At 40.1% G+C, this 17,365-nt stretch overlaps 1 protein-coding gene across 3 annotated transcripts in view; it reads right to left on the bottom strand.

The window, feature by feature from the left end:
* VEGFD (vascular endothelial growth factor D) overlaps positions 1-17,365 on the bottom strand; it is a 40,808-nt gene that overhangs the window by 14,647 nt on the left and 8,796 nt on the right. For 2 of the 3 annotated variants that reach the window (XM_045537755.1, XM_045537757.1), the window contains exon 2: positions 7,674-7,884. In XM_045537755.1, the coding sequence (XP_045393711.1) occupies positions 7,674-7,884 (211 nt within the window). The remainder of the gene's footprint in view (positions 1-7,673; positions 7,885-17,365) is intronic. The other variant, XM_045537756.1, reaches the window with a different exon arrangement.

Below are 17,365 nucleotides of genomic sequence, written 5' to 3'. Positions count from 1 at the left end.
ATGTCCTTAGGTGATGATCAGTGAAACCAATTTGATGGGGAGTACATGTGGTGCTTATTTTTCCATTCTTGGGATACTTCACTTAGTAGAATGAATCTTGGGAGGTTGTGTGTTTCCAGGAACTTGTCCATTTCCTCTACGTTCCCTAGTTTATGTGCATAGAGATGTACATAGTATTTGTGGATGATGTTTTGTATTTCTGTGGTATCAGTTATAATGCCACCTTTTTGATTTCTGATTGAGCTTATTTGAGTCCTTTCTCTTTTGTTCTTGGTTAACCTAGCAAGAAGTCTATTGATTTTGTTTACATTTTTTAGGAAGCAACTTTTTGTTTCATTAACTCTTTGTATTTTGTGTTTTGTTTTATTTTCCAATTCATTTAGTTCTGCTCTGACCTCTGTTATTTCTTTTCTTCTGCTGGCTTTGGGTTTGGTTTGTTCTTCCTTTTCCAGTTCCTTGAGGTGTGACATTAGGTTGTTAATTTATGATCTTTCTGTCTCTTTGATGTAGGCATTTATGGCTGTGAATTTTCCCCTGAAGAATGCTTTTGCTGTGTCCCAAAGATTTTGATAACCTGTATCCCCTTTGTTGTTCAGCTCAAAGAATTTTTTGATTTCCATCTTAATTTCATTCTTGACCCAATAGTTGTTCAGCAGAAGGTTGTTTAATTTCCATGACTTTGTGTAGTTTTGTGTGTTTCTCTTGTGATTGATTTCTACTTTTATTCTACTGTGGTCTGAGAAGGTATATGGTGTAACTTTGATTTTTTTTTGAATTGGTGGAGACCTGTTTTGTGGCCTAAGATATGATCAGTCTTGGAGAATGTCCCATATGCTGCTGAGAAGAATATGTATTCTGTAGTTTTGGGGTACAATGATCTGTAAATGTCTGTTAGGACCATTTGATTTAGAGTTTGGTTTAAGTCCATTATTTCTTTATTTATTTTATGCTTTGATGATTTGTCAAGCTCTGACTGTGGGGTGTTGAGGTCCCCTGTGATTCTGATGGTGCCATTTATTTCTTTTCTTAGCTCTAGTAAGATTTGCTTTATGTATTTGGGAGCTCCTGTGTTGGGTGCGTATATGTTTAGGATTGTTATATCTTCTTATTGGATAGCTCCCTTTACCATTATATAATGACCCTCTTTGTGTTTCCTTACCTTTGTTGGCTTAAAGTCAATTTTATCTGATATGAGGATGGCTACACCTGCTCGTTTGGTTTCTGTTTGCATGGAATATTTTTTTCCATCCTTTTATGTTGAATCTACGTTTTTTGTGGTTTAGATGTGTTTCCTGGAGACAGCAGATACTTGGGTTCTGTTCTTTCATCCATTCAGCCAGCTTATGTCTTTTGAGAGGAGCATTCAGTCTGTTCACATTAATTCATAGCATTGATATGTGGTATGTTGGTCTGTTCATCCTGTTGGGTAGTCCCTTATTGCTTTATTTTACCTCTTATTCTATTGTTTTATAGGAGTTGTGAGTTTTGGGGTATTTTATAGATGAATTTATGCTGGTGGTTATCTGTTGTGCTGGTTTGTGTATAGTGCTATTCTGAGTATTCCATGCAGAGCAGGTCTGGTTATGGCAAATTCCCTCAGTGTTTGCTTGTCTGGAAAAGACTTAATTTCTCTATTGTGAAACTTAGTTTTACAGGATCAAAATTCTAGATGGGAAGTTATTCTGTTTAAGTCGATTGACGATGGGGCCCCAATCCCTTCTGGCTTGTAAGGTCTCTGTTGAGAAATCTATAGTTAGTCTGATAGATTTTCCTTTGTAGGTTATTTGACACTTTTGCCTTGCTGCTTGCAAAATTTTCTCCCTCATTTTGACTTTAGCCAGGTTGATTACTATGTGTCTTGGAGATGACCTATTTGCTATGAATCTTTCTGGTATCCAATGTCCATCTTGTATCTGTATGTCTTAAATTTTGGCAACACCCAGAAAGTTTTCTTCAACAATTCCCTCAAATAGGTTTTCTATGATTTTAGCTCTTTCTCTTCTCCCTCAGGAATACCTATAATTCAAATGTTAGTTTGCTTCACATAGTCCCGTATCTCTCTCAGTGATCACTCAGGCTTTTTTATACTCTTCTCCACCTCTTTGAGTGACTGAGTTAATCTCAAGAGCCTTGCCTTCAAGCTCTGAGATTCTTTCTTCTCCTTGGTTTAGCCTGTTGTTAAAGCTTTCTACCGCATCTTGAAATTCCCTAAATGATTCTGTCATTTCTTTAAGTTCAATTATTTCCTTTCTTATGTTATCTAGCTCTCTAGTGACGTTTTCATTTTTTTCATTGATTTCCTGAAATATTTTTTGGCTTCTTTTTATTGGTTTTCAACTTTCTCTTCAATTCCATTCATCTTATTTGCCATCCGTATTCTGAATTCCATTTCTGTCATTTCAACAGTTTTCTTGTGGGTGGAGTACACTGCCATACCTCCACTGTGTCCCCTTGGGGGTGTCAAACTAGTTTTTTCATGTTGCCAATGTTCTTTTGCTGGTTTCTTCTCATCTGGCTCCTCTTCTCTCAGCTCTGGGTTGATAGGATTGCAGGGCACCTGCTTTCCTTTGCTGGGGACTCTCTTGAACCAAGTCCAGTAATGACAGCTGTTTAGGGCTCGGGGGGTCCTGAGTGAAGTGTTGGACCTCAGGGAGGTTCTGCCAGCCCAGTGGTAGTGGTGGGGACTCAGTTGTGTGGTCTTGGGGACCGGTCACCACTCCGGAGTCTTGGGGTGGAATTGCAGGCCTGGCGGGGACCCAGGAGCTACAGGAGCAGGGCCTCAGAATCAAGCACAGTGAGAGCTTCAGAGCTGGTTCTGGGGATTTCAGGGGCAGAGCCACCCATATGAGGGGCTGTTCCACCAGTGTGGGGATTGCTGATGCCCAGTCACAAAGGTAGGGGTTTGTCTCAGGGGCCCAGGGTCCATGTAGGTGGGCTGTAGCTGCTGGTCAGCTGAAGTTCTCCCTCCACTCCTAGGATCCACTGAGGCAGTCACCCTAGGTTTCTCAAGTGGTGCCTGTGGGATCTGAGGCTCCTCCCGTGTTCTGCTCCCATGCCAGAGAGAAGTGCTCAGCCCTCAGTCATAGGGCTTGACATGGGGGAGCATCTGTTCCCTCTCTAGCCCAGCTGGAGTGATGCAAAGGTTACTGCTGGATGGCTGGGTCCTGAGCAGACCTGGCTCTGTGCACCAGAGTGATCAGGATGTCATCAGTTGCAGAAGTCTGGAATTGGCAGGCACCAGATCTCTGCTGCATCTGCTCTCCAGTGGAATGTGACTGCACAGACTCTTAGCAGCTCCCCAATCAGTCCAGAGGTCTGCAGTGGAAGAGGGAGACTCCTCAAAGATCGAGCTGCCTGTAACTTCTGTTTCTGTCCTATAAAAAAAAAAAAAAACTCCTCGGGTTGCCTCTATCCCACTGCTTCCACCTCTTTCCAGTAGTATGAATTGCATTGGGACCCCCAACTTAATCTCTGAGATAGTGGTTGACACTTGTGAGTAAGAATCAGCCACGCTCTGAGTTGCTAGATGCTAAAATGAGTTGTTCTCCCTGTATAGAGTTGTTCTCCCTGTCAGTGGTTAATGCTTGCTGGAGAGAGCCAGCTGCCGAGATGTTCTTTTGTGCCTGTGATAATCTCTCATCCCTCAGGTGGAGTTCTTGAATGTCCCAGGCTTTTGGTGGAGCCCTGCAGTTCCCAGGGGGTTGCTTGGACCCCACCATAGCAGAAGTGGGTGGAAGGGCAAGGCCCAGCGTGATTAGGTTGTGTGAACCTGGAAGGCTTTGCAAAGCCTCGGCAGGGCTCAGAGGTTGTTTTCCAGGCTTCTAGGGGGAGCTTCTGGGAGGAAAGTCAAGGCAGGTTCTCCAGACCAGAAGGGCTGGTCATTGGGGAGTGGCTGCAAATCCCCTCCATCCCGGGCGCCTTTGTTGTGCCATGCTTGGTTGTTATGGCACCCCAGGCTGGGATCTTTCCTGCGGGAGGACCCGCCCTACTTCAACAGTATGACTTTCCTGTGGGGGTGATGGGCATTCTCCCAGATGGCAGCGTCTCAGATCCCCACAGTTTTCTCCCATCAGTTCTGCCCATATAGGCTCCCTCACCTCCCAAGTCCAGCTCCCAAACCTCCCCTCTGTATCCCCCAGCAACCTGCTCAAGTCCAGGGGACACTGGATCCAGTCTGTGTATCTGACCCACTGGCGTGTGTCTCCACAATAGGCTGGCAGGCAAGAAGCTCCCAGTCAGGCACCCTGGGCCCACTGCAGGTCCTCAAGGGGGAAGGTGTGGGCCCCACTCTCTGTGCAACCCTCAGATCAGAGTACGTGCCATCTGGTGGGAGCTGGGGCAACTCCTCATCAACTTCTCAGCTCAGACTGCTCTCCCGGTTGCAGTGGGTGGGAAACGATAAGCGTCCGAATGGAAGAAAGGTGGTTCTCTGGCCTCTCAGGTCACCCTCGTTGGAGGGGAGCCCTGCACAGAATGTCCAAGCACTGGAATCATGCAAGTTCTCCCCACAATTCCATGGTTGCCATAGTGCTTGGGTTCATGGGAGTGGAAAAGTCTCCAAGTAACTTGGTAGCCCACCGATCACTGAAGGACTTGGGAGGAGGAGAAAGAGATTCACCCTTACCCTTTCACTGGGTTCTGAGCCTCTCTGAGTTTGATCTTTGCTGATCTTTTTTCCTTTATTCTCTTCCTTCTCTGCTTCGTGATTTTCCTCTGTGAGGTCCCTGGCAGGCTGCGGCACTTCTCTTTACGATCTACACCTGAGCTGCATCCCCTCTCCTCACTCCTTTATCTGAAGTCCTTTCCCTCCAGGACAGTCCAGAAAGCGATTTCTCTAGTCCACCATCTTCCATTACACTCGAATTGTAGAGTTTATTATATGTTGGGGGTGGGGTGGTGAAAACTACTTGTGGCCAACAGCTTCCAAACTGACCCCCAATGACTCCCCTCCTCATAGTGACACCCCTGTATAATTTCCCTCCCTCTGTGTGTGGGCTGAATCTAGTGACTCGCTTCTTATGAAAGCACTGCAAAAGTGATGGGATGTCGCTTCCATGATGAGGTTAAAAAAGACTGCAGTCTCTGTCTCTTGAAGGCTCATCTCTCTCTGGGAAAGGTCCACATGGCAAGGAACTGAGGGTGGCCTCTGGCCAACACCCAGTGAGGAACTGGGACTCCCCGTCCAACAGCCTGTGAGGAAGGGCTTGAGTCCTGCAAACAATCATTGAGTGAACTTGGAAGCACATTGTGCCCCAGCTGAACCTTGAGATGTCTGCAGCCCAAGTTGACATCTTGACTGCAGCCTCTGGAGAGACCCTGTAGCAGAGAAACCAATCTAGGCCATGTCTGCGTTACTGATTCATAGAAACTGTGAGATAAAAATATTTTAAGCAGCTAAGTTTTGGGGATGTTTTATGTAGCTATAGAGAAACTTTTATCCATTTTTACCCCATATTCAAAACGCTCTCCCCAGATTAATCTGAATTCCCATATACGTAAACATGTCTCACTCAAAGGCATAGAGAGGACTTCTGCTCGAAGTATACAGATATAATATTGTTGTTAGAGATCTACCCTAGCCTGAAAATTATTCCATTAAAACAACTTTTCCATATCCTTTTTCCTTTTCCACGTCTTAATCCCAATTTTCTTCAATCACTAAAAACACAAAATAGAAGATGTTTGGCTGAAAGCACTGCATTATACAACACAATTTACCAAAACTTTGTTTTTTTCATAATACAATTTATCCTGAAAAATCTTTTTTAAAACTTCTGACTATGAATATTTCTGAAGACTGTACACATGAGATATAAATTGCTCAATTAAGTATTAATATGGGTATTACTTAATTTATCATAAATCATGAATCCTTGAAAAAACAAGTAAGCAATTTATGAAAATATTCCCTGTTTAAAATTCTACTTAAGTGTTGCTTTCCATTTGCTTTTTCTTTTTTTTACAAAACCAAGATTTGAAAGTTAGAGTGGGAACATTTTAATTAACACTGTATGCAATTATGGCCAAGGCCACTGATTAAAGGCTTCATAACTCTTCTTTCCTATTGCCAAGCAGGACTGCCCTGCCTCAGGCAATTACACTGAAATCCAAGAGGGAGAGTTGATAACAAGTTATAATTGGTGTAAAACACTGATTTGATCGTTTACTGCTTCTAACTTAATAAATAACTTTAGGTGGTCCCCTATGTAATTAGGAGAGAAATTCTTAGAGTTCACAAGTTCCATAATTTTTTATGGTTTTCTCTTTAGAAAATGTCAACGTCACTGACTTTTTTAGATCGCTTGATCTTGGTTTTATGGTAACACTTGTCTTCACAGAGTTTCTCCAGGCTCACTTCGGGCCTTCAGACAGGTAATCTGGTTAAGGTCTTTGACTTTCAGATGAATCGTGCACCCTTTGTTTTCATGAAGTCCATGCTAATTCACCACATAGAAACAACTAGAGCTTCAAACCCCTGGCTGAACTGGTTTCAAGACCATGGTTCCCACCATCTCAACGGACTCGCACACAGTCATACACATGAACACTCATGCTCGTGGTGCCACCGAGAGATTTTTCCCCTCTATGCACAGCCTGCTCCACAGCCAACAACAGAGGTCTGTGAAGCATCATCATTTATTTACAAATGGAAAAAAATTAAGTGAGCTCTAGGTAGGAAGAAAAGAATCTTGGCTTAGTGGCTCATTCAGATTACATGATATATAATCAGTTACCAGTTAATCATGTTAATCAAATGTAGAATGCTAGATCAGCAGCATCATGTATTGTTTTGACATGTCATCGAAAAGTTAAATGCTTAATCAGAGGCCACACAACTTTACTTGACAAGCATTTCATGCATTGAGGCACGGTACATACATACACTGGTTTTCTTATAAAGAGCCATCACCTTACTAGACAAAAATCATTCCCTTTATTTCAAATTATGTTGTTTTCTAGTCTGGAGTTTTGATCATTTTGTCTTAAGTATTTTCTCCCTTCGTTATTCTCTTAGTAATACCAGTACCTAATATCACAACTCAACTTCCAACGTCTACTTTTCACTTTTATTAAAAATCACACAATTTTGAAGAATTAAAAAGCTGTACTGCCCAGGAGTTGGAGGCTGCAATGAGCTATGATCGGGCCACTGCACTGCAGCCTGGGCAACAGAGAGAGACCTTGTCTCATAAAAAAAAAAAAAAAAAAAAAAAAAAAAAACAGAAGGAAAAGAAAAAGTTTCTTGAAGAATAAAAAGCTATACTTAATCTACTGGTTTTTATCTATGCATGTATGACAATAGAATGCTCCTCGTGAGTAAATTCTTAGATTGTTTTATTTTTTAAGCAAACCCAATGATTTTTTTTTTCTATTTAGAACAGTCTTTCTGGGTTTGTTTTGCTCCCACATCTTTGAGTTAAATTTATTTCTATATTTTGAAGTGTTCTTTTGTGTTGGTGTTTTTTAAATCTCAAAATCATTTTGAATATATTTCTCTTTGGAGTAAACATAAAAAATCAGGATTCTCCACTAATACCAAAGTTATGACATCAGTGACTCCCTTTTGTTCTGCCTGGGACATGTGCCTGCCCTACTCAAACTTCTGGAAGAAGTTGTTGCATTTGTCACCATCTGATAAAAGAAAGGATTTACCTCCACAGCCATTCACCTACCTTTTAGGGTTTCAATGTCATAGAAAGTTGCCGCAAACCTGGTGGACCTATGGGATGCTGAGCGAGAGTCCATACTGGTGAAACTTTTGAGTCTCAGCCGGCATCTCCACAGCTTCCAGTCCTCAGAGTGCGTGATTCGCAGTAGTTCCTCCAAACTTGAAGCAGCCCTAATCTGCTGTTCAGATCGTTCTAACATTGACCGAGATGACTGCTTAAAGAAAAAAACAAAAATGGTGGTTTAAGAATAAGTTAATAAATTTTTAATTTGTCATGAGAACCTTCATTGCTAGCACTTAAAAATGGAAATAGATGTGAAAAGAAATGAGATTATTCAAATGCATGCCGGTGCCTAGAAAAAAGGTTATCTTCTAGTATTTTTGATTCACATTCTTCTCATTTTTGACTGAATCAAAGGATTTACTTATTCCTCCTGGCTCTTCAGGACACTTACAAAGAATATTGTAATGGGTTGTGTGGTGGACCTCAAAATGGTATGTCCACATCCTAGCCCCCTGAACCTGTGAACGTTACTTTTTTTGGGAAAAGGATCTGTACAGATGGAATGAAGTTATGGATCTTGAGAAGAGATCATCCTGGATTACCCATGTGGCCCCTAAATACTGTACAATGACAAGTGTCCTTATAAGAGATAGAAGAGAAGACACAGACACAGAGGAGAAGCCCATGTGAAGAAAAGGCGGAGATTGGAGTGTTGCAACCACAAGCCAGTGACTGCCTAGAGCCACCAGAAGCTGGAAGAAGCAAGAAAAGATTGGCTCCAAGAGCCTTTGGAGGGAATGCAGCCCTGCTGACACCTTGATTTCAGAAACCTGGACTCCAGATCTATGAGAAAATAAATCTCTGTTATTTTAAGCCACCAAGTTTGTGGTGATTTGTTACTGCAGCCACAGGAAACTAATATAGGTGTTTATCATACTATTTTGTGGCAAAAGCCAATGACAATTTTTTCATCTCTGTTATTTGTTTGCAAAACTGATCCACAAAGACCTGGGGACCCTGCCTATAGTCACACAAGAAAAAAAGATTTCCAGACCTTGATAGCCTGAATTTCCTGACTTCTAACCTTCTGCATCTTTTGTTTCTTTTAAAATCTGTTTACTATTTCAAAAACATATTTTTTTCCCTGATAAAATACTCTTCTAGAGTTTATGTTGAAAACTTGCTGTGCACACAGTTGCATGAACTGTACTGGCTGATATAATGTAACTATATCAGATGGATTTGTGAGAAACAAAGACTCAGTCAATCAAAGGTTTTCAGTATGTAGCCTCTTGTTCAAAGTTGGGGGCTTAGTTATACGAATAATGGTACATGTATACAATAAAATACTATGTGATCATCAAAAACAACAATGTAGAGGTATATTGGGACTGAATGAATTGAGATCCTCCCTGGAAATGTGCTGGAGAAATGATAAGGTGATCTGCCTATGGCTAGGACCTGGAATTTTCTCTTGCTGAGCCTGTAGTTACTGGGTGCTCTGTTTCGCTGGGTGGTTGGGATATGTAGGCTGAGGGCATTTTTAGTGCTGGGATGAGGGAGGGGACAAAGGGCCAGTGTGGCTGCAGAATTGTGCTAAGAGAAGAAGGTGAAAGGGAGAGGTGAATGTCAGCTGCCTGCTACAGGAGGGTGAAGAGTGGGGAAAAGCAGAGATGAGTGAATGGGACTTTCAAAAAGCTTTACATTGGGTGATGTGATGTACAACTTCCTCCATTGCCCCCAAAACCTGTAGTTAAAATCTGTATCATTCATCAGTATTTTGGGAATATGAATTTTTTTTAGATATTATAATGGATGCCAAGAGTTGTCCAAAGGTGAGTGCTCAGAAGAGCAAGTGTGGTTCAAGTCATGTGTGATTCAGTTATGATATGATCTCTTTTAAAATCACTTGTGTGTGTATAATGCACATTACATATATATGTACATACATACATATATGTATATGTGAAGAACATCTGAAGACAGAGACATGAAAATATAAACAATTGTTATTCCTAATTCAGCCTGCCGCCTGTCTGTATTTGTAAACAAATTATTACATTATTACATTATTGGCACACAGCCATGTCCATTCATTTACATATTGCCTTTGGCTGCTTTCATGCTACAATGGCAGAGTTGAGAAGTTGCCACAGAGACCTTCATGGCAGCTTCAATCTGAGGCCACCATCCTTTTTTTAAATGAATTTTTTAATATTCTTAGCCATTATCCTTTTCATTATTCCTTCTATTATACTATTTCTACTCTCTTTACTTACCAGACACATGTTGGAACCTTTAAACCATTTTGTATGTCTCTTAAATGTTCTTTCATATTTATGTATTTTTTCTCCTTCACCTCTCTTTAATGTTTTATGAGTAAATTAATTGGTCCATCATCCCAATCACCAATTCTCCAATTGTGAGTCTAGAGTTTATTTTGTGAAGTTTTTAATTTCAATCACCATATTTCTAATTTCAAGTATTTCTACTTTATTCCTCTTCCTATCTACTTTCTGTTTCATTTCTGTATGTTCTTCCAAATTTGTCATTCTTATTTTATGAATATTTTTCTTTTCTGTAACTCTTTGAGGTCCTAAATGTACGTATTGTAAGTATTTCTTCAAATTATTTTGTTTTAACTTTATATGTATGATTTATATGCTGATTATTCATTTTATTGCTGTCATTCTTAGTAATAATTAATTATATCTATGTGATTTGGAATTTTGTTTAGTACTTTCATTTTCATTGGGAGATCATTTTTCTTTCTTGCTATTCCTTCCTTATCATTTAGAAATTTTGTGGTTGCACCTCTTGACTCCCTAGGTTCTGAATCCAGAATTTTGTTGGGTATTTATGATTCAGGGATCAGCTTAGCTCAAGTTCTAGTTGCAAGGAAGTATATCTGCTTCCTCCTTTGGCTTTGGTTAAGCAGTTTTGTAGAAGACACAGCCCCAGGCAGTAAAGAGCAGTAACTCTTTCCTTTCTCTTCTGTGGATCTGATGGCGTGTACTCACGGAGCCCATTTCCTACTGAAGCTGAATTCTCGATGGCCTCTGCCTTCCAGACTCAGATGCAGCAGTCCTGCAGCTTCAGCTTCATGGTTTTAGCACTATTTCTGCAAATGCTTGTCATCTGCAGATGCTTACCATCATTTGACCAATTTTATATTCTATGGACTAAACAAGATCTCAAAACATGAATTTACAAGGTCATCTCACTTGGAAGCCCAGATGTGTGAGTGTGAGTGTGTGTGTGTGTGTGTGTGTGTGTGTGTGTGTGGTTTGATAAAAGCAGGAGAATTTTGAATATGTTGATAAGCTGAGGAAAAGAGGCAATGGAGAGGAAGAAACTGAAAGCATATGCAGGAGAGAGAAGGCAGGGACCTGGAAGGGTTGGTTTGACATGAGTACCAGAGAGAAGTGCACACAGTATGAATAGACGAGGGGGTCACCCTCGGAGACGGGAGGAACATAGGGAATGACATGGGTTTGTAGATAGGGATAGCAGGACTACCTAAGAAGCTCAGTGTGCTCATATCTACGTGTCTCACTTCTCTGTGAAATTTGAATCAAGGCAATTTTCTGAGAGGGAGGGAAGGACGAAGCGTGAAGAGCACAGATTGCGTTTGTGGAATCGGCACTAAATTTAAGTGGCTTGCCACAGCCTCCTCATCTAAGAAATCTGGGGATGAACTGAGTAATTGCTAATATCTCTGGCAACTCTGAAATTCAATGATTCTTCATTAAGGATCCTTTATCAATCGTCTCTCTTTTCCTGATTAATCATTCCATTCCCTCTTCTAGTTGGGATAGTGTAACTTCTTCATAGGCAATTCAATCTTCAAAATAAAATTTTGTGACAGCACTGCTTCCCCATGAAAATAATGAAACCAATCGAGTAGCTTTTTTAAAACAAAATTAAATTGAAGCATATTGAATGGGTGTTTATTTATTGAGGCAAATTTCATCCAATACTATCCAAAAAATACAGACTGACATATGGCTTCATAATTCTTACAGGTTCCAATTCAATCTCAGAAATATTTTTAACATGTCCAACCATGAGAATTCAGGAGAAAAAATGAAGTCTCGGGATTGAATTAAAGCCATTAAATGGCTCACATGACTTGCCTCATCATAAAAAATGCAGTGTTTACCCAAGTACTCAGAGTTACTTTAGCATACTTTAAGCTTCATAATGTAAAACCTAGTTTGAAGTAACTTAGAAATTGCAGACAATCATTTTGCTATTATAAGTGGAAGTTCTAACAATTCAACATAAGAAGAAACCTGACAACTAATTTGTCAGGGGCATACATTTACAAAGGTTGTAGAATGGCTGTTCCCAGTAGGCTTTCTGCGCTGGCTGATTTTTGTGTAAGCAACTTTATGTTATCTGCTTGAGCAAGACAAAAATAAGAATTAAAAAATGTGATTATAATCTTTAATACATACTTAAACCATTTATTTCAATGGTTTTAATTGCTAAACCTTTGCCAAATAAGTTGCTCATAATTTCTTCCTATTTTCTGATGGAAGTGCTAATCAAAACTAAAATAACTAAAAGGCAGTCAGCAAGAGGAAGGAAATGCAAGCAGGGTTACCAGATCTCTGCTTTTTATTATAGCAGCAATTTTTTGATGGTAATTAATCCAAGACTGCTCACAGTTTTAAACCTAATTAACAAATCATTCTCTGATTTCTTGGCTACCACAAGCCAGTTTCTAAATTGTGAGGCTTGAAGTCTTTGTAACAAAACTTTACCATCATTTGAATGCATACTTCTTTCTGTGGTACAATTTTAAGGGTAGTCATTTCTCCTCTGTTAATTTCTAAGTTCACAGAATTCTTCCCTGAGGAAGTACAAACATCTCCACAACCCAGACTTAGGGATTAATCCAGGTCACATGTGACCAAGATGGCAGGTAAAATGTTTGGAAAGGTATGGTGGTGGGGTTTGTAGGAGAAATTTTGTCCATGTTGTGGGGAAGTCAAAGGCATTCTGTACTCCTACTAATTTGAGTTCTCAATTTCCATCTCCTCTCCCCTGAAAAAAATATCTGGTCAAGTAACACATTCAAAGAATGAACAATGGCATGATTTGAGGACACCAAGGAGCCCCACTGAAAAAAACGGCAGAAGATTCACTTTGGTTGGGCACAGAGCAGGTTTGGAAGTGGGGAAACCAGCAAATAAGATTAGGAAGAAGGGTTGGTGAAATAAGATACCACTTCACATTCAGTAGAATGGCTATAATAAAAAATGCTGACAATACCAAGTATTGTCAGGGATGTGGAGCAACAGGAACCCTCATACACTGCTGATGGAATTATAAAATGGTACTGTCACTTTGGAAGAGTTCAGAAGTTCTTTAAAAAGTTAAACACAAATTTATTATATGACCAATTAATTCTACTCCTAGGTTTCTAACCCCAAGAGATAGAAAATAGATTATTGGCTGCCTAGGGCTGGGGATGGGAAAGGGGGTGCATTGTAAAAGGACATAAGGGATCTTATGTGAATGATGGCTGCACAATTCAGTAAATTTCCTAAAAATTATTGAATTACCTAAAATAGGTGAATAGAGTAAATTTTATTGTATGTAGATTCTTTATCAATATAGTTGTTTAAAATAAAAAAGAGGAAGGACTAGAGGCTTGAAGGCCAGATTACTGTTACCCAGTTTGGGAGGCAATGGAAGATGTTGAAGAATTGAACAATGGAATATTACTGGACATCCATTTCATTGCTTTGCTCCTGTATTCATTTCTTCTTGCTTTGCCCTTAGTCCATGCTGTTCTCTTAGCCTGGAATGCCCTCCACTCTTTCTCTAGATAAACCTGTCTCAGCTTAGATGTCACCTTCTTGGGAAACCTCCTCCACAACTCTCACCCCTGCCTAGTTCTAGTCTCTTTGTCATATGGATTCCTAGCACCCTATCTTTCCCCTCCCCAGCATTGACTGCCACTGACACTAACGAATTATTTGTGTCATTACCTGTTTAGTGCTTGTCTTCCTCACTAGGTTGTAAAAGCCACTTGAGCAGTAATGGTATTTGTCTTATTTGTCTAGCAATAGTAAGAGCTGAATAAATGTTTATTAAGTGTCTGAATAAACATATCGATTCACCAAAAGCTATAGAAAATTCAACCCCAAGATTATTCATTTATTCAAACTACATCATTTATCATTTACCTGTCTTCCTTCCAGTGTTCTCCTCACAGGTCCAAAACAAATGTCACTTCTTCCATCAAGCGTTTCATGCAGTCCTTAACTTAGACTATATTATTTATGAACACATTGCATTTCCCTTACTAGACTGCAATCTCCTTGAGAGTAGGACACATGCCTATTCATCTTTTTTTACATGATAAGCACTTAATACATATCTGATGAAGGAATTTACGAGTAATAAATACATCCATGCTTCTGACAAATAGCAATTGGACCCAGGTTTGTGTGTTCTATTTAACTTTTAGTATAGAGCACTGCTTCTCAAAACTGAATGTGCATACTGATTACCTGGGGATCTCGTGAAAATGCAGATTATGATGCAGTAGGTTTGGGGTGACACCTAGGATGCTGGATTTCTAGCAAGCTCCCAGGTCATGGCAACACTGTTGGTTGGCTGACTACACTTTAAGAAGGGCTCCAAGCAGAAGTTCTAAATCTTGGCTTCACCTTGAATCTACCTGGGAAGAAGCTTCAGAAAAATACTGATGTTCAGATCCCATCCTCAGAGATTCCCACTTAATGGGTCTTGGGTCACAACTTTACCATCAGGATTTTTTTTAAAACTTCCCAAGTGTTGGCCTTAGAGGAGGTTGGGTGAAGGATATACAAGAACTCTCTATACTATCTTTGCAACTTTTCTGTACATCTGAAAATACTTCCAAATAAAAAGTTTATGTAAAAAGAAATCTTCCCAAGCAGCTTTAATGAGTACTACTAATTTAGGGCATGGTGTATGCTGATTTTAAGTTCAAAGACCTGGGTTAGTGCCTGAGCTCTGTACAAGTCCACTAATCTTCAGTAGGGAATGAATGGTTGATGCATGTTGAGTCTTTAAATCCCTTGGAGTTATACCTTCAGTTCAAAATATTTGCATGAATATCTCGCTGAATTGGGTTTATGAAGCCTTTTCCTAACTCAAGACACCTGATTGTGGATCAGTTCCCAACCTGTACAACTTCCTCAAGATTGAGGACCAACAGTATTGTTTTCCAGGCTACACAGCAGGATGAGGTTGGCTGCCTTGTATGACACCATCCTAAATGACAGACTAAATTACCTCTCAAGTTCCCAAAAAGCCAAAAAAAAAAACAAAAAACAAAAAACACCCATTTCTCAAAATAAAATTAAAAATAATAGGTACTGCTTTAACATACTGAAATTCAACAGAAAAGTATAACTTATAATCCTTTCAGAAGGCAGTCCTAAAACATATTTGAAAGAAAATATAAATGAGAATATAAACGTAGATGCCAAGTGGAAGGAGTTTGGCTTGGGAGTACACAACTGGGTTCTGATCCTGCCTGGGAGCCATTTGGCCGTCAGCAGAAGTCTAAGTGGAGATTCTGGGTACTTTCCCCCAAGAGTTGCAAAAAGCTTTTCTTGGGCCATTCCAGTCTCATGCTATTAAGAATTCTCCTATTTTAGTTATGGAAAAGGAGACCAGCCTTGCTAAATTTCTCCCTGGATATCTTGAGAGCCGTGTGTTTAAGACTATGTTTCCAAGCCTTGTAAAAGCTGTTGATGCTATTGTCTTTGTCAAACTGTGTTGGCATTATGTCTTCAGGAAGCTTGGTGATAAAAGGGTGTGGTGAATAGAATTTGTATATTTAGAATACCCAAAAGCTTTGGGGTGAGTTATGGAGGGAACACATTTCACACAACTTTCCCTACATTTGCTTAAGGATTTACAAGCAAATCCTTGCCTGGGGGAGGTACTGGAGTTCAGAGGAACTGCAGTCAGCAGTTTCCCTTTGCAGTGGGTTTGGGGAGGTGGATCAGGTTGCAATACAAATAGTTCTGTATTCCCTCCACCTCTTAGCAACTTTTGTTTCACTGGAGGAGCATTTTGCATTTCCTCTTTAACCTGGTGGCTTAGGGTCAGCCAAAACCACCCAATTTTTCCTGGTTTGGGTTCTAAGTTGCACTGTCATGCTGCACTCCTAGCTGTCTTCCCCCACCTGTCAAGGAATCTTCCCAGATCATGTTAGACTTGAGTCTAAGTTGAAGTTTTGTGACTTTGCCTCCCCATAGCTCTCAAGTGGAAATAACACCCCCCAAAAGGAAGCTTTGCCTAATATCATAAACCACTCTGTCATCTAGAGAAACAGCTTATTGGAGAGGAGGGAGCATAGATTTGAATTGTTCAAAACTGGTTTTGAATGGTAACACTCTGGAAAATGTGCTGGCAGTTTCTTATAAAGATAAACATACGTTCACCATATGGCCCAGCAGTCCTACTCCTGAGAATTTACCCTTGATAAATGAAGCCTTATGTTCACATAAAAACATGTACATGACTGTTTATAGTAGCTTTATTCGTAATAGCCGAAAACTGGAAACAATCCGTGTGTCATTCAATGTGTGAATGTTTAAGTAATCCATGGACTACTACTCAGAAATAAGAATGAATGAACTACTGGTATCTGGGTGGACCATAATGCCTTGGATGGATCTCAAAGGCATTATGAGTGAAAGAAGCCAATCTCAAAATGTTACATACTGTATGATTCCATTTATGTGACAGTCTCAAAAAACCAAAATGATAGTGATGGAGAACGAATCAGTGGTTGCCAGAGGTTGGGAAGAGGGTCTGACTATAAAAGGGTAACATAAGTGAATTTTGGGGAGTAATGGAACAGTTCTGTATCCTGATTATGGTTGTGGTGACATAAATCTATGTATACATAAATTCATAGAACTGCACACCAAAAAGTAAAAATGTCAATTTTACTGTATAGTAAGTTAAAAATAAAATAAGCTGGCTTTGAATCAAGGCACACTCCTTTTTAGCTTTTTGACTGAGGATAAATTAACTTCTTTAAGACTTGGTTTCCTCATTTATGAGATGGCAGTGTTAATAATATTCACCTCATGGGGCTGTTGTGGAGATTACATGAGGCCGTATGTGGGGATGGGTCAGGTACAGAGTAGGCACAGAATAAATGTTCATTTCCTTTCTTTTCTTTCTGAGAGGTGGGTCCTAGGTGTTGGGGTTTAGAGATCTGTGTTTTATGGTCCTTGGTAGCCCTTAGTAACCAGCGCAGTGAGCTTGAAAAAAGCGAGATGTGGCAACTCCCATCATAATAAATAAAAATTAAAAATTAAAAATCAAAATAACTTTCCAGGGTAAATCAAGGACAAACTTTTCCCCTGCCCCTGCCCCTTTTAAAAACATTTCTGGGGTTATCCTTCATTTCAGGGGCCTCATGTTACTGGTGGCTCTTTTATTTATACAGTTCTATATTTAAATGAATACATGAGAAATCCAGGGTGTTTAATTAAACTTAGATGGAGGAAAGGAAGTCAAAATGCAGGAAAAGTGTATGTGGAGTGCATTTGTGTGTGTGTGTGCGTGGCTGTCTGAGTTTTTAACGAGGTACTGGAGGCTGAGATTCCTGGGCCCTCCACGTCCTCCAATTTGAGAGAGCCTGCCAGTGGTTTTCTCCCCAGCCA

This window comes from Lemur catta, chromosome X (assembly GCF_020740605.2).
Source record: "Lemur catta isolate mLemCat1 chromosome X, mLemCat1.pri, whole genome shotgun sequence".
Lineage (NCBI taxonomy): Eukaryota > Metazoa > Chordata > Mammalia > Primates > Lemuridae > Lemur > Lemur catta.
Note: the sequence above shows the minus strand (reverse complement) of the source record. Positions and strands in the feature narration are given on the sequence as shown.